A 23,714-nucleotide genomic window follows, 5' to 3' on the forward strand; every position below is an offset into this window, starting at 1 on the left:
TGCAGTAGCTTGAATGGGATGTGGGAAACCTTTCCTGTCGAATCAATAATAATTTTTTTGGATGATAATGATGTTGCTTCTGGGCCTGGAAGTTAGAGTAAATACAACTCCAAGTCTCCAGGAGCCCAGAGAAACATGGCGGACATTGATGAAATAGGGTTTGATTTAGCTTTCCCTTTGGCGCCACCAAGTGGTCAACTTTGATCTAGTCTAGTACAATCCATTTCTTTGGGGATTATACATTTTTTTTGCTTTATCAGAATCAGACAGGTCCTTTCCCCTGATTATTTAGGTTTTGTCTAAAGGTCTGAAGATTAGAAGTGCCTCCCAAGGACAAAATACAGTAAAGACTTCAGGAAAATTAATTTGTTTTGGGATAGATGGGGAGAGTTCTAGAGTTATAGAAGTTTGTGGTCTTTTTATCTATTTTATGACTTTATATCATTCTCACCCAACTCTTGAAAGGCATGCCTTAGCACATGGTAATTTTTTGTTTTAAGTCAGTGTAAGTGAAGATTTATTCAGTATTTTAATCGTCTACGTAACACTGTGCTCTTCTCTAAGGCATGATACATTAGAAGATCTCTATGTGTGGCCCACTTCCCACTAGACTCTGTGAAAGGAGCCAGGAATCTCTTTTGTCTAAAGTTGAGTCTCCTCCAGTGCCCAGGATAGTGTTTTGCACGTAGTAGGTGCTTGATAAATGTTTTTGGAATTGAATAACGGAGTGTAGCCAAGTCTGAATAACCTAAATTGGCAAATAATAAACAAATAATTTTGAAATAGTTGAATATTAGATTTAGGATGAAGCACAGAGACTCTGGAGTTCAGTTTGCTCATTTTATAGATGAGGAAACTGAGACCCAGAGACAAATTGGTTCAATGGGAAGGGGTGTATGGGAGGGAAGGACCCAGTTTCAAGGAGCAGGAGGCATTTTGAAAGATTTGGAGGGCTTGGGAATTATGAAGGTGGCCAAGGCTTGAAATTTGGAGATGAGAAACTTGAGAAAACAATCATTTGGAGTAAGATGGCTAGAGCTAGAAGGGAACTGGGTGAGCACTTGGTCTCCACCCCTTGCCCTGCCCCTCCCCCCTGTTGTCCAACTCTGGCTTCCTCTTCTAGCCAGGGGGAGCCTCTTGCTTATGAAGTCCCCACATCTAAGACATGATATTCACCCGTCCCGCAAACCTCCTTCTTTTGGTTTCCTGTTGTACCATGCCTTTTCAGTCTCTTGGGTGGTCACCTGGGTTTACAACCTGGAAGTCATCCTTGACTCGTCCTTCTCCTTCCGTGCCCCACGTTCAGAGTTGGGAAGTCCTGTGGATTCTATGCTCCTGGCAGCTGTTGCACCCATGCCTTTCCTACCATTCACACAGCCACCATCTGAATCTGGCCTCTTATCTTTTCTTGCCTGAACCCCCACGGTAGCTTTCTAATTGCTGTCCCTGACTCAAGCCTCTCCCTACTCCCATCAATGCTCTCACAGCTGCCAAAGTGTGACCAGGGCACTCCTCTCTGTAAGAAACTGAAATGACTCCCTATGATTTCTAGTCTGTCTGGTGCCTATCTGTCCTGGCTTGTTGTCTCCCCCTCCCCCTTCCAGACACTTTGGTGTACTTCCACTTCTTTGCAGAGTACAATCCATCTCCCACCTCTGTACCTTTGCAGGGGGGTGTACAGGTATTCAGGGAAGATTGGCACCTCTGGTGTGTGGGCTGCCATCCACCTTTGGTGATCCCACCTGTGGCTCCAAGAAGCTGTAGCCATGCAACCAGCATTTGCTGGGCTTGTCCCACCCACCCTCCATGCCTGTTATGGACTCCTTCCTCTCCTTTGTCTTATAGAACCTCTACCTTTCTTCAAAGTAGAGCTTGGTGTTACCTCCTAGAGGAGGTCCTTCCTCATCCTTTCCTCCATTTTCAGTGCTCTCTACCTTCTCTAATTACTTTGATTTATTTTGAATATATCATGAATACATTTGTGTGCATGTTGTCCACTTCCCCCAGTAGAATGGAGGCTAGCACTGTTCCATGTGTGTCTTTGAATTCCCAACATGTGGCCAAGGGCCCAGCATGTAGCGAGTGATGGGCCGTTGGTGTGGTGTTGCTTCTTTTGGAGAATAGAGGATTGGAATACCAATACCATACTCAGGATGTGGTTGCCTGAGATCTAATGAGCAGTAGCAATGATACTCAACTTTTCCAGGACCTGCCTCTGCCTGGAAAGCTAGGTCTGCAGCTACCTGCTGCCTGCGCCTGGCTCTCTCTGTTTTCAATATTCATGGATCATTGTGCCTGTACTCTGCACCAAACCCTTCCCATAGAGTTCGAAACCTTCTGGTGCTGCTGCCATTATCTCTTTCCTTAGGTGCCTTTCCCTCCAATCTGTCCTTTCCAAATGCTTCCTCACATTTATCACGTGAGTGATCTAGACTGTCTCTGGATGGTCCTACCTCTCGGGAAATGTTGACTCTTGTCCATTAGCTTTGCTTGGTGCCCGAGTGTTTAGAGCTTGAAGGAACTTTAGGAAATATTCTCTTCCTGCTCCTCATTTTATAGATCACAGACCTAGAGCTGAAGGTGCCTTTGGGGCACCTTGGCCAATCTCCAACCAAATGGAGTCCCTGAGATTATCCAAGTGTTAAGTGACAGAGGCCGGTTTTGAACCTTACATCACCTCTTACTGAGAAATCAAAACTCAGGTATTTGTAAATTGGTACTATAGTGCAGATCCTGGCACACAGTAGGTGCTTATCTTCTGTACCTGACTGTCTCTCTTGAGTGCTCTGAAACCCCTTCTCTAGAACATAAAAATCAATCTAACCTTGGAGGCAGGATGGAGGATGGATAGATGGAACCCAAGACTTGGGTTCAGATTACGGCTTTGCTGCTTACTACATGGGTATCATTGGGATTTAACCCTTGCTGGATCTTGGTTTCCTAATATGTGAAAGGAGAGGACTGGTATAGGTCGTCCCTAAAGTCCCCCCTAGCCCTGGACATGCACTTCTGTGACACTGACCACTCTTTATTTTGTTGGTTGTTCAGTTGTTTTCAGTCGTTTCTGCCTCTCTATGACCCTATCTGGGGTTTTCTTGGCACAGATACTGCAGTGGTTCCCAGATGAGGAAACTGAAACAGAGTGACTTATCCAGAGTTACACAGTCAGTGAGTGTCTGAGAATGGGGCTGGGATTCCAGACATCTTTGAACTATAGAGCAACAGGAATGCTACTTTCATCTCGGGGATGCTGCTAACAGTAATAATACTGACATGTACTGTGCCCTTTACGGTTTCTAAGATACATCTATGCAGTCTCTCTTTCAGGCCACAGGGCAACCCTGGTAGGGAAGTCATGCACATTTATTGCCCCATTTTGTGGATGAGGAAACTGAGGCCAGTTTACCCCAAAGCTACCCAGTAGAGGGGCCAGGATTTGAATCAAGATCTCCTGACTTCAAGTTCTGGAACCCAAGTCATGGATCTGTCCCTCAGGGCTCTCTGTAACTGGGGTTGACTGTTGGAGCAGGCAGGCCACGTTTGGTCTTTATTAGCATGCTGTGGAATCTCATCCATTTTACTGTTCGTTGTGTGTTTGTTTATAGAAATACAGCCAAGGTCAGGAGGTGGAAAGACAACGGTTGGAAAAATCACCTCTGGCAAGGGAACCTTACGGCTGAGATCAAAAGGTCCCGCCACTGTGGAAGAGCTGGTAGGTCAGGGTCGCACTCAGGCCTCAGAAGATCTGCAGATGTTGGCAAGCATGAGAGCTGGACTCCGGTCATAATCGAGCGAAAGAATCCGGTTGCCTGGCTGCAGAGAGAGTTATTGGGCCTTTGTAGTCAGAATGCTGAGAAGGAAGCAGCGCTGCCCCTTTGGGTTTGTCGGTCAGAGGGTTCCAGGCAATGTGGTTCATGGTGAAACCTGGGCCACCTGGAAGCCTGGGCTCCTGGAAAGGGCTAAACATAAGGAAAAGAAGGAAGGGATTCTTGGGCAGTGATGGGGTTGTCCTGGGGCACCTACCCATGGGAATGGGCCGAGGAGGGCTGAGAACCAGAAGATGGAGCCCGCAGTTGCAGGTGAATAGGAGGGAGAAGCAGGTTGGCTGGGACACTTCAAAATTCACAAATTCATATTAAAAACATTTATTCAGGTTTGTCTCCTCTTTGCAAGTCAGTGTGCTTCTTGCTGGGGACACACAGACAAAACTGGAACAATTACTGCCCCCGTGAATCAGGCTAGCCTAGATTTAGAGCCAAAGAGATCTAAGCAGTCTTTGTTGTACAGATGAAGAAATTAAACTTAACCCAGAGAGGACTCACAGCTGCAAAATGTCTGAAGCAGCACTGGAACTCAGGTCTTCCTGATTCTAGCCACTGGCTCACCGCGTCACCTCTCCATAACTAGAGTGAAGCCAGGTCCTCGGACTCTTGATCCAGTAGACTTTCCACGGCACCACAGTGGCCTTGAATTCATACCAGGGGAGAATCACTTGAAGAATTCCAAAGAAGAGTGGGCTTAGGGAGGATGTGAGCTGTCTTTAGGCATCTAAAAGGTCTATTTGTGAAAGAAGAATTTGGCTTATTTTGCTTGGTCCCAGAGGGCAGAAGTAAAAATAAGGGATAGAAGTTCCAGAGAGACAGATCTCGGCTGGGTGTTAGGAAAAATTTTTGAATTATTGAAGCCAAGCAGAAGGGGAAAGGCATTGACTGAATGGAGTGACTGGATGATGCCTGGAGGAGTACATTGTACAGGGCATTTTAGGCCCCCAAATAGATTCTGTGAAAATTAATTTTGTGGAAAATTGGCCCCATTCTGTGTCTGTAAGGTGGTGCCTAGGTGCCTTTGGAGCTGAGAACCCCCAGTGTCTTTTACAAGAAGTCAAGCCTAGTCCATGTCCCAGGCAGCAGATGCTTGATCCCATTCCTGGGGGCACACAGTGACCGAGAAGACCCTAGGCAAACGTGCTCTCCTGTCTTGTGTCTTTGGCTAGACATTTGCCCATGACATTTTGGTCTGGTTCAGGACTGTTGGTGGTCATGTTTGACAGCTTTGTCTGTACTATTGGCAGGATCTTCTTTGCATGTTGAGGAGCTCATGCCCAAGAAGATCACCTAGGGGAATTAAGGAAAGCTTAAATTATACTTATTATCCTATATTTTTGAGGGCAGGGTAGAACATCATCCCTTATCCAAAGTATTTTTATAAAAGCTTTTCACAGAAAAAATCTAGCCTTCAGAGAACCAAGCCCACATCATCTGGGAGCCAAACCCACTGGCCAAGGGTTCTGAACAGTCCTCCTGGCTGCAACTAATCTGTACTTTAGCTTCTAAGTATATGAAATCAAATGACTGTGAGGATCAGTAGTCAGGGATGAGGCAGGCCCAGGGTGTGCGGCTTGCTATGGATTTGCCAATAATCTAACACCTTTTTTCTCTCCTCTTTAATAAAGCCTTCGGAGATAGATGAGAAAGCCATTCAGAAGGTGGATTATTTTCTGGAATTGTACCTGGGGATCCGAGATATTGAACTAGGTAAGAATTTGCCATTTATAAGCAATGACTTTTTATACCTTAGTCCCATAAATTCAGTTACATTTATTGTTAACTTGTAATTATATCCAGAGCTATATTATCAAGGTCATGAGAGATGGCCTTGGCAGAAATGACTCCAAATGTCCAAGTAAATATGGAAATTAGGCAGAAGTTCATAGCACTGATTCCTAGGTAATGAAGAGTCAGCGTTAGCGAAAGAGGAGCTGTGTGTGAATGTGAAGGGGAATTCTGAAAAGCAGCGTGTCGAGTCTTTTTTTTTTCTTTGTAGTAAATGGCATTTTGGTTTTTGAGTTCCAAAATGTTTTTCCTCTCTTCTTCCCTCCCTCCTTGCCACAAGCAATATGATACAGGTTACACACGTGCCATCATGTTAAACATTCTTCCCCATTAGTCATGTTGGGAAAGAAGAAATAGAACAAAAGGGAAAAGCCATGAAAAACAAAAACAAACACAAAAACATGAAAATAGTCAGAGTCTGCCTGATCTTTACAAGGTAAATACATGCCTCAGGAGCAGAGAATAACAGGTGCCCGGGATGGTGCCCGAGACCAGGAGGCAAGAAACTGGAGTTCTGCCCCAGACTGTGCCAGTAACAAGATGTGTGACCTTGGGTTAGTCACTTAATCTTTCCTTCCTCCTTTATAAAATAATGGATGGACACTGAAAGCCCTTCACAATCTGGCCGCCCACACCACACCAGTCCAGCAGCCATACCTGCTACCTCTCTAACCTGCCCTTCAGGTCGTTTATACATCACTTCCTTTCTGGTATGCTATGGCCCAGCACAGCCAAACTGGCTGGTTTCTGGTACATAAACTCTCCACCTCCCATCTCCATGCTTTTGCCCTGGCTGTGCCCTATGCTCTCCCACCTCACTCAGAATCCCCAGTCCTCTTCCCAGCTCAAACACCTGCTTTTACATGAAGTCCTTCCTTATCCCCAGATGCTAGTGCCTTCCCTCAAAGTACCTGGCAGCAAATTTGTACCCCTTTTGTCCATATCTCCCTCCATATATGTGTGCTGGGCGCTTTGGTCTTTTGGTCTTCCTAGTGACTGACTCGCATGAAGCTGCCTGGAGGGTGACCACCAAGATCAGAGTTCCTTATTCTGGAGTGGGTCTTTGGGCCCCTGATTTCATGGCTCTGTGAACTTGGGTGGGAAAGCACCAACTCTCTTCTCCCCACCCTCTGCTGGAAAGTGAGCAATTCCCTTAGATATCTGTAATTGAGGCTCTGAGAAGGGGCTTGCGCTACCCCAGCCTATCAGGGCTCCAGGACATAAGGTCACCCTCTGGGTGAGAGGTGCCCCTTCTCCTGAGCACCTTCTGTACAGGATAAGGAAGGTAAAGGTCACAGCCAGGAGGAGGCGATTCTGTCCCATTGACACTCATCCTAATCTGACACCATCAACTTCCTCCTTTCCCTTCCCTTCTTTCTTCTGCTGTTTTTTACTCTCTTTCTTCATTGCCCCTTGGCTGCCCTGGATTTGGTCCTTAGATTGTGCTTTGTGACTGAAGGTTCTTTTTGGAGCAGAAAAAACACAGAAGTCAATTCTTTTATTTGTCCTTCCTTCTCGAAGAGGACTATGATGTCATGGAGGTGATACCATGACATGCAAGTGAGTTGGATTTAGCCGAGGGAGGTCTGTGCAAAATCACTAGCCTCACTTTCTCCTTTGGAGCCATCTGGGTCCAGTGGCCAGATGCACATCATGATGACAGGAGATGGCTCCAGATGCAATGCAAGATCTTGGCTTTTAAAGCTAAGGTCTTTAGCAGGTCTCAGTTTGACAAGTGGTCATCCAGCTTGTGCTTGAATCCCTCCAATGATGGGGGACCTACTCCCTTCTATGAAGGGAGAGTTCAGCTTAGTTGCCCATCTCTAAAAGGGCTTCCAAGACCCCTGACATCAGAGATTCAATGGAAATTAATTTTGTGCCCCTCTCCCCAATTTTGTTGTTCAGTTATGTCAAACTCTTCATGATTCCACTTAAGGTTTTCTTTGCAAAGATATTGAAGTAATTTGCCATTTCTTTCTCCAGATCATTTTACAGATGAGGAAACTGAGGCAAATGGAGTTAAGTGACTTGTCCAGGACAAACAGCTAGAAAGTGTCTAAAGGTCAGGAAAGTGAGTTTTTCTGATGCCACATCTAGTACTCTATCCACTTTGCCATGTGACTGCAGCCTCCCCCTACCTCATCACCCAGTAGTGGCTTTTTGTAGACATCTCCCTCCATCTGTGTACATTGTCTCCCCTGGCCTGACTGTCAGTTGTTTGAAGATGGAGACTTTTCTCTTTGGTCTTTAAATCCCCAGTGACAGTGAGTCAAACCCTAAACCCACTTTTGGATGGTTTTACTAGGAAATTTTTCCTGAAGCAATACCTAAATGCCGTTCATGCCTCCTGTGATTCCTGGCTTTGCCCTCCAGGACCAAACAGCAAGTGTGGTCCCTCGACTACCTCAGGACCTTCACAGAGTTGGTGACAGACACCATCACAGACACTGTCCCTGCTGTGTTTTCTTTGGGCTAGACACCCCCATTCCATCTCCACTTCTCCTATGACATGAACTCAAGACCTTCCTTCCACCTTTCTAGGTGCTCCTCTTTGGATGCCTGCCCTCTTATGAGTGGCCTTTGCAAACTAGGACATTCAGATCTGAATACAGTTCTTTGGCTGTGGGCTGATGAGAGCAGAGTAGGGAGGGAGGGAACAGGTATTTATCAGGTGTCCACTTAATGCCAGGCATTGTACGAAGTACTTTGCAAATATTTCATTTAGTCCTTGGGAAGTAAACTGGATTATTATCCCCATTCTGCAGCTGAGGAAACTGAAGCGGATAGTGGTTAAGAGACTTGCCTGGGGTCACACAGCTAGTTAGAGTTTGAGGCTGGATTTAAATTCAAGTCTTCCTGACTCCAGGCATGGCATGGAGCTCTTTCCACTGGATCACCGAGCTGCCTCTGGCCATTTTAATGGCCCCCAACAGTGAATTCCCATTTTTCCATTTTTTTTTCACATTTTTTACTCAAAGTTTTGAGTTCCAAATTCTGTCCCTCTCTCCTTCCCTCCTCTCCTTCTTCCTGAGAGAGTAAGCCATCTGATACAGGTTATACATGTGCAATTATGTAAAACATTTCCACATTAGTCATTTTTTACAAAAAGACTCAAAAACAATGAAAGTGAAAAATAGACTGCTTCATATATTCAATCAGTATTCTTTTTCTGGAGGCAGATAGTATGCTTCATCATTAGTCCTTTGGGATTGTCTTGGATCCTTATATTGCTGAGAATAGCTAAGTCATTCACGATTCTTCATTGAACGGCATTGCTGTTACCATGTACCACGTACAATGTTCTCCTGGTTCACTTCACTATGCATCAGTTCATGTAAATCTTTCCAGGTTTTTCTGAAATCATCGTACTTGTCATTTCTTATAGCAAAAAGTAATATTCCATTACAGTCATATACCATAGCTAGGTTAGCCATTCCCCATTGGATGGATATCCCCTCAATTTCCAGTTCTTAGCTACTGCAAAAAGAACTTCTATAAATATTTTTGTACAAATAGGTCACTTACCCTTTTTGGGATGCTTTTGGGATATAGACCTAGTAGTGATATTGGTGGGTTAAAGGTTTTATAACCCTTTGTGCATAGTTCCAAATTGCTCTCTGGGATGGTTGGATTGGTTCACAACTCCACCAACAATGCATTAGTGTCGTAGTTTTCTCTCATTCCCTCTAATATCCAACATTTTCCTTTTTCAACACATTAGCCAATCTGACAGATGTGGGGTGGCACCTCAGATCTGTTTTAATTTGCATTTATCTAATCAATAGTGATTTAGAGCATTTTGTGAATTTCCATTTCTGCCTGCCGGAAGACACTGGTGACTCATCTTGTGTTTGTAGTCCACTGAGATCCCCAGATCATTTAGTAGTATAGGACATTGTTGATTAGCCACTCCTTTCCCATTCTATCCTTGTGAGTTTGAATTTTGGAAGCCAAGGGTGAGACTTTATCCCTGCTGACTTCACTGGTTAGCCCAGTGTCCAGAGATATGACATACTTAGCTCCTCACATCAGCCATCTATCCATCAGCTACACCAGACTCTTGTCCCAGGCTCTTCCAGATGCAACCAGTGAGAGGAGAGAGGAGAAAGCTTTTGGTTTTCAGCTTCAAGAGAGAAGGGAGAGGTCCTAGAGGGAAAATCTGGGAAGGAGCTGCCCTAAACTCTCTCCCAAGATCTTGCCAACTTTGCTCCTCATTCAGGCATGAAGTATTGAATAAGCAGTCCCCTCCAGTGAGGAAAGTCTTATCATTGATTGGCTTTGAGTCTCTGGTAAGAGAGAAAGAAATGAGATCAGTGGTTTAGGACTTCATGGGACTCATAGGTGCAGAATTGGAGAATGAGAAGGGACCTTATTTATTCCAGTTCAGAGCTGTCCAAGGATCCCATCTACAGCCTTCGCAACCAGTGTCCACATAGCCTTTGCTTGTGAATCTCCAGGGAGGGCTAGGCAAAAGCTCCAGAGATTCCACATGATAACCATGAAAAAGAAGAGTCCAGAAACCCTCAGGACCAGACATTCCAGTTTCAGGCCACCACCTATCCTCACCAGGTTCTTCTTGGCAGTTGACTAGTGATCTCCTTATAAATTTAATTAGTCATCTGTAGCCACTGTCTCCCATTGGCACATTACACACTGGTGAGAAATGGCAAATGGGGAGAATGTTGGCCATGGCCAACTTGGGAATCTCTTTTGTGATAGAGGCACAGCTGTAAATCAGACCAAGCAATGTGCTACTCTGGCACCTTCTTAGGAGTTTTTGATTTTCTCAGTTGTTAATTCTTCAACCAAAAAAGGTATGAAGGGCCAAGATACAGTCCATGCCACTAGGGAGCTGGGAGTTATATACATGCCAGTGACTCGGAATGGAATGAAGGTGAGAGAAGGACTTGAACAAGGCTCCCTCCATAGCATACTCTGCACCATGGAGAGAGCTCTCACCCCTGGAGTCAGATGATCAGGGTTTGTATCTCTCCTCTGATGTACCCTGCCTCTGTGACCTTGGGCAAGTCCCTTCACTCCCTGGGACTCAGTTTCCTGATTTGTAAAATGAAGGGTTGGACTAGATGGGTCTGAGGCTCCTTGAACAAATGCTGCAAATACAGCCTCTGCTTGAGGACTTCAAGGGAAAGACCCTTATTTCCTGCAGCAGCCCCCATTCCCATTTGCAGTCCCTTATTAGGAGGATTTTCTTTGTATTCAGCCAAGATCTTCCAGTCCTGCCCTCATCATAGTTCCACCTCCTGCACGCTGACCTCAAGCCCTTTCCCAATCCCACTTGTCTTCTTGTGTGTACTCTCTAGCAGCCCTCTCCTCCTCTCCCCTTTCCTTTTTTTCTTTCCCTCCTTTTCTCCCCATCACTATCACTTGGTAGAATTTCTACAGGTAGATGTGATAGTTGGGGAGGTGAGGGAATTCCTGGCTTAAGGAACAACCTGGGCAAAGGCTTGGAAGAGAGATCTCTGCAGGGCACAAGGAGTTTGAAGCAGAGAATACACAGAGGGGAGAGTCATAAGAAATAAGTGTGGGAAGGTTGACATGACCTGTGCATAAGGATTAAGGTTCCAGTTGGAGGCAAGTTTTTAGGTTAGGGTTTAGGTAATGTCATTGGAGGGAGGGAATGATCAGAGGTGGGAAGACTGAAAGTGCTTAGTGCAGGTGACCATGAAGGGCTGACAGTTTGGAGGCTGGAAGTTTTTCATGTAAAGGGTCACAGAAGGAATGGAAACAAGACTCTCCATGACAGTGTCTTCCTGGGTGTTTAGGGCAAGCTCAGTCATAGCATCTTAAGATTTACAAACTTCTTTCTGTAAAATATTTCTGTGGGGTCAGTGGTACAAACATTTCTGTTCCCTCTTTGTAGCCAAAGAAAGATTCAGATAAGCTAAGAGCCCATGGCTTCCTGCTAGCAAGGGCCAGAGCAGGGACCCAACACAGACTTCTATGCAGTTCCACTCTGGTGATGTGGTGGGGAGGGGGCTTTGGTGAATACCCCTCCCTCTTGTAGTCACAATATGGACTTTTGCAGAATCTCAAAATTTCAGAGTTGGAAGGGCCTCCAGCATTACAGAGTCTAACTCAGAACACTGGAAGGATATTCTGTCTAATAATCTTTGCTGCAGGAGGGTTAGGGAGGAGGCATCCACCATGCTCCTGAGGCAGCTCATCCCACTTTGGGGCAGGATTCTTTGAGGGGAACTTCACCCACCCTAAACTGGCCTCTCCTGATTTTGCCCCTGGGACTAGAAGAGCATAGGTCTCATCCCACTTCTTTGGTGAGAGCCCTTGAGAAGCTTAAAGATGTGCAGGGATGGGGGTGGGAGTGGGAGGGGAGGCATCCAGCTCCTTCAGCTTGGACTTAAGGCCTTGTCGCACTCTGCTCATCCTCCTCTTGACATTCTCCAATTAGTTAATGTCCTTGAAAAAACGTGTTGTACAGAACTGAGACCAGGCTTAAGGTGTGATCTGGCCAAAGTAAGCATTGTACGCATTGTAGAGGTAGCTAGGGAGTGTTACAGCACAGTGCAAAGCCCTGGGCCTGGAGTTGGGAAGACCTGAATTCAAATCCCACCTCAGAGACTTACTAGCTGTGTGACCTGGGCAAGTCACTTCATCTCCCTTTACCTCAGTTTCCTCAACCATACAATGGGAATAAGACGAGCACTCGGCCCAGTGTTGTTGTAAAGATCAGAGGAGATACTATTTGTAAAAAAACCTTTTACCTCAGTGTCTGGCACGTGGTAGGCACCATATAAATGCTTATTCCCTCCCTCCCCGCCCCCTACACACATTCAGAAATGGTGGCAAGAAACAGGCTTGGAAAATCTCATTAATACAAGCATTTCCTTAAGAGGACTAAATAGTAAGACTAATGGGAGAAATGTCCCAGGAGGACCAGCAGAGGGCAGCATGTAGCCATCATATTTCCTTAAATTCTAGAGCCACAGAGAGAAAGGGACCTTAGGGCTCCTCTGGTTCCATTCTCTCATTTCCGTAGCTGAGAACGTTGAGGCTGAGCAGAGTCAGTCACAGAGAAGGGACTTCCTGGCACACAACCTCACTATTCTTATCCCTACAAAGAGGGAACTGGTTCAGCCCCACTTAACCCTGCTTGCCTCAGTTTCCTTAACTGTAAAATGAGCTGGAGAAGGAAATGGCAAATCACTCCATTATTTTTGCCAAAAAAACCCCAAACGGAGTCACTGAGTGTTGGACAGGGCTAAAAGAACTCAGTAACAACAAAACTTTCTGACTCCAGGTCCACTGGGCTAAATACCTCTTCCTGTGTCTCTGTCTTTGTCTCTCCCTCTTTCTCTGTCTCCCTTTCTTTTGCCTTCTTTCTCTCTGTCTCTGTTTTTCGGTCTTCCTCTTTGTCTTCTGCCACCAGGTACACATGCTTCCTTATATATGGAATCTCAGTTGCTTCTCACAACATCTGGGGAACTTGTCTGGCCTGTGGTTCATATGAGGACACTGAGATGTAGAGAATGTACCCCCTTGGTAGAGAATGTAGCGCTCTGGTCCCAAATGGAATTCAGCCCCAGCCCTGCTCCTGAGCCCCACACCCTGGCTGTTGACCCATTCCCACACCATACTAGGTTTGGTAAACACTCTAAGCTGAAAGGTTGTGGGGCCCCAGTGAGACATCCTTGAGTATGAATGTAGACACAGGCTTGGTGCAAGCAAAAAACCATGGGCCAAGAATTTGCTTTTTCCTTAAAGCAAAATCTGCAAGGAGGGAGCTGAAATCCTGTGCATTCTGATATGTGCCCCAGTGAATGGATTTCTCCACACCTGCCTCACCTGTAGTGCTCACATGGCTTTCTTACCTTGCTTTACGGGTGTGTATCTTGTTTTCTGCACCATATTCAGTGTCCTTCACACCTTGGAGCTTTTATGCCACAGATCTGGGACCACACAGACAAATCCTGGGAAGCTGCCCAAGAAACACTGAATAATGTGAATCAGGCCTTCCAGACTTCAACCCAGCAATCTGCCTCCCCTGCTGTGTCACCTTCAGGCTTCTCAAAGTAGGGCCTGGGGACTCCAGGGGTCTTCAAGACCCTTGTGGAATATCTGAAAGGTCAGAACTGCTTTCCTTAGAATACTAGGATGTTTTCATTTCTAATATGGTAACTGTCAATACATATAATCAGGCCTGGACTGCAGCTTGTTTGTATAGACTGGAGAGAGCTGCTTGTTAAATTTGCAGCATGAGCTTTTACACTTCTGAAATCAGCAGATGCTACAAACTGAGGCCTGATGTATTGCTTTGTTCATTGTCTAGACTTAAGAAAGTGATGCAGATTGAACTTAAAAGTGTGTCATGTTTTTGAAGAACTGGGTGTTAAACGTTTACCGACACACATACATGAACAAAAGCTTGTTAGGACCCTCAGTCATTTTTAAGAGTATAAAAGAGTCCTGAGACCAGGAAGTTTGAGCTTCTGTGCTCTAGAACAAAACAGTCTGGCTGAATATCACAGCAACAGCAGGCCAGAGGAATGTCCTGCCCTGCTCTAGAACAAAGCAATCTGGATGAGCATCATACCCTGCTCTAGAATAGTAACAGACCAGATGAATGCCACACCCTGCTCTAGAAACAATGCCGTGAATATCGCACTGGCTTGTTTCACCCCTTTCCTCCTCTTCTCTGTTTGTTGTCTTCACCTCTTACCATCTGACTTCCAACCTTACCACTCCATCAGAACTTCCCTCTCCAAGGAGCGCAGTGATCTCTTAGCTGCCCAATCCAGCAGACTCGTCTGGGTCGTCATCCTTCTTCACCTCTCTGCGTGTCGGATCCTGTCCATTCTGCTCCTCTTCTCCGTACTTTGCTCTCTCTCAGTTTTCCTGACCCTCTTCTCTCCTGGATCTCCTCGGTCTCCTCGGCTTAATCTCCAGCCACACCATGCCTGTTCATCCATCACAGCTGTCTCAGGGGACTCCGTCTGGGACCTTCTTTTCTGTCCCTTCATCCCCCTTCCCTTGGTGATCTCCTCTGCTCCCATCACTCCAATGGCATCTCTGTGCCAATGATTCTCCAGTCTTCTTATCCCCCTCTAACTTCTCTCTTGACATTCACTCTCTTCCCTGCAGCTGCCTGATGTTCCTCTCAAACTGGATGTCCACAGACATTTGAAACTCAGCAGGTCCAAGACCAAACTCATCATCATTCCCATTTTCCTTCCCCTTTCTCTAATTTCATTATTATTGTCTACGGTACTCCCATCCTCCCAGATACCCCATATCCAATCCCTTGTGAAGTCCTATTATTTTTACCTTCATGATATCTCCAGGTCACCCCTTCTCTCCTCTGACATTGCCACCCTCCCCATCCCCACTCTGAATTTGAATTCAGGTCCTCCTGACTCTAGGCTCGGTGCTCTGTCCTCTGTGCCTCCTTGCTGCCCTTCCTTGCACCTACTTGGCAGCTGCCAAATTTTGTTGCTTCTTTGTCCAAACATCTCTTGTATAACATTCCTTTATTCCCATTCCCACATTATGACCCTGTTTTGAGCCCTTGCCGTGTTGCCTGAACTATTCCATCAAGCCTTTCCCCATTCCCAGTCATCTTCCACATTCTGCTACGGTGAAGTTGCTAAAGTACAAGTTCGATCACATCATTTTCCTTCTCAAACCAATAAACTCACTCCTGATGCTCCATCTCTTATCTCTGTGCCTTTATCTTGGCTGGCCCCCATGCCTAGAATGCCATCCCTCCTTACCCCTACCTTTTCGAATCCTTGGTTTCCTATATGACTTACTCAGGTTCCATCTTATTTTTTCCAAGTGGCATCTTCTTTAAGAGGCCTGTCATAATCCCCCCAATAGCCAGCCCCTCCTCTCTAAGATCTCCTGGGTGTAGCTTGTGTTTGCCTACTTATGGACTTGTGGACTTTCTTGTTAAAATACAAGCTTCTTGAAAAATAGGCTCTGTTTTCACTTTTTCTTTGTCTTCCCAGGGATTAGGAGAGCTCCTAGCACATAGTGGGTGCTTAATGGATGCTTGTGGGGAGATGAATTGATTGGTTGACTGGTTGGTCCCAGAGGGCTAACCTAGGAGCAATGGATGGAAGCTGCAGAGAGGTGCCAGGAAGCCCCTTGTAAAAACCACAGTGCCTCTTCAAGGCGATGGGCAGCCTTGTCCATGTGGGGAGAGTTCCCCTCATTGGATGTTTTCAGACAAGGATTGGATGACTTTTGAACCTATGATTGTGAGAACTCTTCTTCAGGGGCGGGCTGGAGGAGAGGTCACTGAGGTCCCTTCTGTGAAAATGGTCACTGAATTCTGAGCAGAATGAAAATGCCTAGGAAGACAAGAATTGTCTGCTGTGTTTTCTAGCTCAGATGATTCATTTGTTTCCCTGCCTGACTCAACAGCTCAGTAATTCTCACCTCACTGGCTTACAATATTTTCCAGTGGAAACTTTGAAAGGACATTCCAGAAACCATATGACACATTGTCCATTGTGATTTATGAATATTTTAAAAGGCATTGTTTCCTAGGCTCCTTCTTGGACTAGGCTGAGATTCTCCTTCCCCTTGTTCTAGGACAATCAGGAGCCCTGTCCCAGTTATTCCGGAATGGTTCCCTTTCCTCCCATGGCTTTCTAGACCAACCCCAATGCTGGCTTACTTTCCTAGAGTTAGTCACATTATTCTGGGCCCTTCCTTGGTCTCACCCATCGTCCCTAAGACTTAGGGATTTTTATTTTTAAAATGTACACATGCCATTGTCTGTGCTAAGGTTGCTTTGGTCATTTGTCTACTCAATAATAGCTAATAAAAACAGCTAACATTTATATGGGTACCTGGGGGGGCACAGTGCACAGAGCACTGGGCTGGAGGCCAAGAAGACTAAGCTTCCTGACTTCAAATTCAGCCTCAGAAACTAGCTGTGTGACCCTGGACAAGTCACTTAACCCTGTTTGCCTCAGTTTTCTCATCTGTAAAATGAGTTGGAGAAGGAAATGGCCAACCCCAAACCAGGTCACAAAGAGTTGAACATGACTGAAAAGAGACTGGACAACAGCAAAAACAGCAAGGTGTAAGTGTTACCTCATTTCATCCTCACAAGAACAATTGAGGAAACTGAGGTAGGTGGAGGGTAAGTGACTTGCCCAGGGTCACAGAGCTAGAACATGTCTGAGACTGGATTTGAATACAGGTCCTCCTGACTCCAGGTCCAAAGCTCTCTGCACTGCCCACCTAGTTGTTTGTTTTCTGTTAAGTCAATAGTAGGTACCATGCATTGTATTTCTTTTGGTAACTTGCCTCTGCATGAGAATCTATTTGTGGGACAAGGAAGAGTCCTTGCTCTGAAACTGATTAGCTAGGAGCCTTTGGGCAAGTCCCTCCATGTTGCTAAACCTCAGTTTCTTCACTGGTTAAACCAGAGGTTGGACCAACTAGCCTCTGACCTTTCTTCCAGGTCTCAGCATGCAGTCTTCTCAATTGAGGTTAGACACAGAGTAGGGACCTTTTAACACTTTTAAAAATTAATTAATTAATTTTTAGTTTTCAACATTCACTTCCATAAGATTTCTGATTCAAAATCCTCCCCTCCCCAAGATGGCATGTAATCTGATAGAGGTTCTACATGTACAATCATACTAAATATATTTCCACATTAGTCATGTTGTGAAAGAAGAATCAGAATAGAAGGGAAAAACCATGAGAAAGAGAAAACAAAAAGAGAGAAACCCTGGATCTGCATTCAGACTCCATAGTTCTTTCTCTGGATATGGATGACATTTGGAATTTTAGCCATTTTTGGGGGTGTGTCACAGATTCCTTTTGTAATTCTGGTTTCACCAGAAACTATGGGACCCTTTCTTAGAATTGAAAAAACCCCAAAATTGTACCCAACGCTAAATTTCAGTTAGAGGTTGGTAAAAATAAAGCTACATTTTTTCCTGTCCTGCTCATGGGTCCCTGGAAACTAAGCCACAGATTTCCTGGGGACCAGACAAGGTGAGGAAAGACTAGACTAGTAGATTGGGATCAGATTGTGGAGCATCTTGGCTTTTATTTGTGTGAGGGAGTGATAGGAACAGAGCTGTCAGGCTGATGGATAGATGAATGGGGAGGGCACACACTGGAGCTCTGGCAATGGGATTGAAAAGGAGAAACATGATAGAGTGGAATCCAAAGGTCTTGAGGACTGACTGGAGTTGGGGGTGATGAAGATGGAGAAGTCAAGATGATGCAGGGTTTCAGGCCAGGGCTTCTGCAAAAATGAAAAGGGGAAAGACCCAAGGATAGGTTTGGCTGGGAGAGAAGAGAAAAGGTGAGCTCCTGATGGACATGTGGAGCTTGATAAATGGTCATGGGGACATCAGTTTAGGGTTGAAGACCTTAGAGCCATCAAATCTAGCTTGTTTTATTTATTTACATTTTTTTCTTCTGACCTTAAACATCAAATAAAGTTAAGATTTCCATAAGCACAGTAGAAGAGAAAAAGAAGACTGTACCTGGAACTCCAGGTCTCAATGGGTACAAGTTGCTTAAAAAACTGTGTTACAAATTCAACATGCCACTTTCAAAGCTGTCCCTTTGTGATGCCTTCTGTTCTCTTTGGTATCCTTGTTTTTTAAGATACTTTGGTGCTCCTCTTTTCTTTTCCAATTTTCTCCTTCACCCTTAACTCTCTTTTTCCTTGACTGCTGGTCTGTGTTCATCCTTTGTTTCCGAAGAAGACCATGACATCAGAGAAATGATGACATGACTTGCTCTTGACCTTGCCTTGAGTAAGGGAGGGCTGTGCAGGTCACCAGCCTCACTTCCGCTCCTGAGCCAGTGACCAGACATTCATCAGGATGCCTGGAGATGACCCAGGATGCACTGGGAGACCTCGGCCTATTCAGGTACTCACTTTGAGTAAGGTAACATTCATTCTGTGAATAGGCCTCTTTAAGAAGTGATCAGGGAACGGCCCCTTTAATGAACAAAAGACAAAAATGTAAATCAATCTGGGAGGGAAAGAGCCATAGCTACCATGGATCCTTCACTCCACTTCCAACTGAAATGCGAAAGAACGAAGCCCTCATCACAAAGCAAAGCACAATCGATTCTTCCGTGGCCCCCAATTGAAAATGGATGTTTTCTTCTATGTCTTCGGTCCATCATTGTTCTGTCAGCAGAGGGATGGCACGCGTAGTCATCAGTCCTCTGGAATCATGGTTGGTCATTGTACTGATCAGAGTTCCTAAGTCTTAAGAATGCATTTTACAGATGAGGAAACAGACCGAGAGATTCAGTGACTTGGCCAAGGTCCCCGAGATAGTAAGTGGTAGAACAGGAAGGCAGCTGAGGACCTCTGACTTCAAATCCATTGCTCTTGTTGAATGGAAATTGAGCTGCCTCCACGGACATCCAGGTCTCGAGCTAATGAGCTAGAGGGGACCCTAGAGATTGTCTAGTCCCACCCTTTCATTTGGCTGCATCCAAGGTGGCCAAATCATCTGCCTATGTTGATATGAGCAGTAAGAGTCAGAGGCAGGATTTGAACATACGTCCACTGAGATGTCCAGAATGAATGTGGAAATGCAGGGAAAAAAACGAGGGGTAGAGATGGAGATTTGGGTGTCATTCCCGTGGGGAAAATTGTGCAATCCATCAGGGTGGCTGAGATCTTAGAGAAAAGGATAAAACCCAGAGAAAGAGAAGAGGGCAGGGACCATGTCATGGGGAATGATGGGCAGACTGTAACCCAAGAGACTGGCTTTGTATCTCCTGAACACTCAGTCTGGAAATACCCTCCAAGAAATAGCTTCTTCTGCTCCTGTTTGTCATAATCTGACTGTGGAGAGACACATATCTTTCCTGAATGATATTAAAACTTTTTTTATGACTGAGCCAGACTCTTCCAAAGCACAGTTGGTATCTGTGAACAAAACCTGCTAACGTAGCCACAGCGAGCGTTTTTGTAGATTGCTTTAAGGTTTGCAAAGCTCTTCCCATACAATAACCATGGGAAGTGGATGGTACAAGTATCATTGGGCCCTTTTACAGAAACATGTACTAAGACTTTGAGAGGCAAGGTACTTAACCAGGATCACACAGCTTGTGGTAGAGGTGAGATTTGAGCTTGGTGTCCTCCCAAATGCAATCCCCCCGATCCCTACAAATCCAGTCCTCTTTCCACAACTGACATCATGTTGAGAGAAGAGGGAGTGTTCCTCTGTTTCCTTGTGTTTGCTTCCCTGCTCCCTCATGAAGTATCCTAGAGTGTTTTTTCCCACACGCCCCTTGGAAATGGAGGGAGTCTCACCCATTTGCTTATGAGGGAACAGAATTTTTCTGCGACTTGATTCTTGTTATTAAATTATAATTTGTTGTTGTTGAGTTGATTTGCAATCATATGGGACTCTTCCTGACCCATTTGGGATTCTCTTGGCAGAGATACTGGAGTGGTTTGCCAATTCCTTCTCCAGCTCATTTTATAGATGAGGAAAGTGAGGCAAACAGGGTTAAGTGACTTGCCCAGGGCCACGTAGCTAGTATATGTTTGAAGCTGGATTTGAACTCAGCAAGATGGATATCTCTGATTCCAAGCCCAGTATCATCGAGCTGCACATTTACAGTTCATTTTACATTATTTACAATATCTTATGCTTTACTGGAATGTTTTTGCAACTGGAATAAATAAGTTTTTTTCTTTAGGTCTTCTTCATAGTCCATAACCCTAAATAATAAAAACCAAATGACTGGAACAACCAGTCCCGTGTGTTACTGTATTTAGCAAGCACCGTGTTTTTTCCTCCTGTTCTTTGACGTTTATTTTTTGAAAGAATGCTTTAAAAAGTTTTACCTTTTCTTCTCCCACCCCACCCCCACCTTTTTTTGACAGCTACAACAATATTTGAAGTTGGAAAAGACAAGTTGAATCCCGATGAATTTGCCGTAGCGCTGGACGAGACTCTTGGAGACTTTGCATTTCCAGATGAATTTGTCTTTGATGTATGGGGTACCATCGGTGACGCCAAGCAAGGGCGGTTACAGTGAGACCAAATGCGTTTTTGGGGAAAGCCTATATTAGTAGAAGCTCCCAACTGTCACGACCATTTCTTGAAGCACCATCGACAGCATCCGTGTACAATGAGATTTCTAATGCGATTGTGAGCTCTCATTGGATTGGTTGTGTATATTTATGACATTTATTCTGAATGAATAAATAAAAAGAAAAACCCACTGCATTGGTTTCTGGGTAATTTTTAAATAACTGGTCCGTGTTATAAATTTGTGCCATCACCCAGTAGTTGTTACCAATGGAACCATCCACCCAGTGAGCTTACAGATGTAAATTTGAGGTCCATTTGCAGGTGGACAAGCTTCCTGCACTCTGTACCCTCAGGTTCTCTATTTTTCACAGTGGACATATAGCTTTTTACTCTTGCTGTGTAACTTGCAGAATTTTAAACTGTGCAAGGAAATTATGGGGCTGACATTTTGGGATTGGGCTTTTTTTTTTTTTTTTTTAGCATGTTAATCACTTCTCTTCCTATTCTCAGGTGAATCTAAGAAGGGGTGGGCAACCTCTAGCTTCAAGGCCATGTGGCCTTCTAGGTCCTTAAATGCTCAAATCCTTTTATGAAGGGGATTTATTCTGTGAAGTTTGGATTTGGTCAAAGAGCTGCACTTGAGGACCTAGAGGGCCATATGTGACCTCGAGGCCCCAGGTTCCCCACTCCTGACCTAGGAGATAGTCTGAGGATAAAGGATGCTCCTCAAAGTCTCCTAGGAGCCAGGCACATTGTTTTCAAGTTACTAGGGGTTAGGAAGAAATTCACTCCATCCCTCTGGACCCTCAGACTGTCACAATCAGGTGAAGTCCTCACTTTCCTCACAGGTGCTCTTACATATTTCAGTTGAACCCATTGATCTTGTAAACATTAATTACATAGGAATCAGGTGGTACTTTTTTGGTTATTTGTTGATTAATAACTAGCTAATATTTGTATAATGCTTACTGTACGTCAGATGCTTTCCAATTGTTATCTCATTGGATTCTCACAACCACTCTGGGAGGGAGGTGCAATTATTACCTCCATTTACAGATAAGAAAACTGAGGCAAGCAGAGCCTCCAACCCTAACCCTAACCCTAACCCTAACCCTAACCCTAACCCTAAATGCACTCAATTCTAACCCTAACCCTAACCCTAACCCTAACCCTAACCCTAACCCTAAATGCCTCTGACTCTAACCCTAAATGTCTGAGATCAGATTTGAACTTAGTCTTTCCTGAATGGATAGAGCACTGAGCTTGGAGTCAGGAAGACTCATCTTCCTGAGTTCAAATCTGGCCTCAGGCACTTACTAGCTGTGTGTCCCTGGGCAAGTCACTTCACCCACTTTGTCTCAGCTTCCTCATCTGTAAAATGAGCTGGAGAAGGAAATGACAAACCATTCCAGTACCTTTGCCAAGAAAATCCCAAATGGGCTCCTGGAGAGTCAGACTGGACTGAACAACAACTGAACTGAATTTCCTGACTCCAGGCCCAGTGTTGTATCCACAGGGCTCTCTAGCTGCCTGATTAGTGGGGAAGGAAGACAAGTAGGGAGAAATATGCACTTACACCACAAGCATTTCAACAACAACATTTCTCCCTCCAGTTGTGGGTTTATATTCTTTGCAATATCTTTATATTTGAGGCATTGACTTGAGATGATTTTTTCTGTTCTTGAAGATGGATTGTAACTTTTTAATCTTCAGGAACTGAGATGTTGCCTCCAGACAGATCTTTTTGGAAGTGAAGAAATGGTAGAAAATGGAGCTGTTATCTAATGCGTGATTTAATGATCCTGGTTTTTACACAATGGTCCCAAAGCCTCATGCTTCATTTAGGGACAAATGATTGCCCCATGAAGCTTACTGGACAGTTAAAAAATGAGAGATAGAAGGCAAATGAATGGTTTTGGCAGAGATCATTTAATAAGTCAGAGAATGATGTCTCCAGAGGACTCTCTCTAAGCTATGTGGAAAGCTACTCTCTGCTATTCCAGTCATCACAAATAACAACCTGTAAGGAACAAATCCCAGGAAATCAGGAGTCACTTCTTTCCCAAGTTGGCTTGCTGCCCACATAGCCCTGTTGTTTTCCTTAGAAATGTCAGCCTTTGACACGCACCTGCATGGGCTTAATCATTTGAATCAAGCCTAGTTTGATGGCATCTGGACACAAATTGAAGTGGAGGTTCAAGAATCCCTAGTGTATAATCAGAGTAGCTTAGAGAATGTTGAATTTCTGGTTGCTATGGGAGGGAATTTCACAAGAATGCAGCTACCCCATCTTCCATTAATCGGGTCTTAGCCCTTTAGTTAGGAGTTTTCAAAATACCAGCTTATCTGAGCCTTAACCCTTTCTCTTCATGGTAGGATGAGAGATACCTTCTGGAAATGTAACATGGAGGATTCTCAGGAAGGGGATTGTTCAGGGACCACTTAACATGGGCAAACAAGAATTGAGAATAGCCTTCTGTTTCTCAATTACTTTGCATTCATTCAACGTGAGCAGTTCTTTCTTGAGACAATCTGCAATCTCACTTGATGCCAGATATAAATTTAGAAATTTACAAGCTATTATTCACAGCTGTGAGACTCCACCCTCTAATCTGAATGTTTCGATGCAAGTTCCCATTTTCTTTAAGCCACGATGCAGGGCACTGAACCACAGGTCCGCAAAAACAAAAGATGAAATGCTCAGTGTTAGGGAGGGAGGTAGGCACCTGAAGAGTACAGTTTTAAAGGAGGTGAAGTGGTCTTTGTCAGACATCAAGATTTTTGTAGAGTGCACGCTCAAAATGTTTGTTGAATAGAGTTGGGGTTTTTAGGTCTCCGTGACCTCTTGGATCAGAGTTGAGCCAGCAAGAATATTTTTCTCCAATAAGTTCCTTTTCATTGTTGCTTACAGATGTTTAAGACCTTTTTGTGCTGAAAGAAGTTTAAAAAAACCCCCTCAACTGAGAGCTTCATGATTTTATTTTGATCTTTGATGAGCAATTCAATAAGGTAGTGACTTTCATATTCAGTCTTACCGGTCAAAGGGATCTTGGAGGTACTCTAGTCTAACACATTTCTT

General features: G+C 44.7%; 1 protein-coding gene across 1 annotated transcript in view; it reads left to right on the plus strand.

Moving 5' to 3' along the window:
* GIPC2 (GIPC PDZ domain containing family member 2) overlaps positions 1 to 20,825 on the plus strand; it is a 60,985-nt gene extending 40,160 nt beyond the window's left edge. Inside the window, exons 4-6 of the mRNA XM_072649929.1 lie at positions 3,606 to 3,712; positions 5,453 to 5,534; positions 20,485 to 20,825. Coding sequence (XP_072506030.1) covers positions 3,606 to 3,712; positions 5,453 to 5,534; positions 20,485 to 20,639 — 344 coding nt within the window. The 3' untranslated portion in view covers positions 20,640 to 20,825. The remainder of the gene's footprint in view (positions 1 to 3,605; positions 3,713 to 5,452; positions 5,535 to 20,484) is intronic.
* The last annotated feature ends 2,889 nt before the right edge of the window (positions 20,826 to 23,714 follow it).

Source organism: Notamacropus eugenii, chromosome 2 (assembly GCF_028372415.1).
Source record: "Notamacropus eugenii isolate mMacEug1 chromosome 2, mMacEug1.pri_v2, whole genome shotgun sequence".
Taxonomy (NCBI): Eukaryota; Metazoa; Chordata; class Mammalia; order Diprotodontia; family Macropodidae; genus Notamacropus; species Notamacropus eugenii.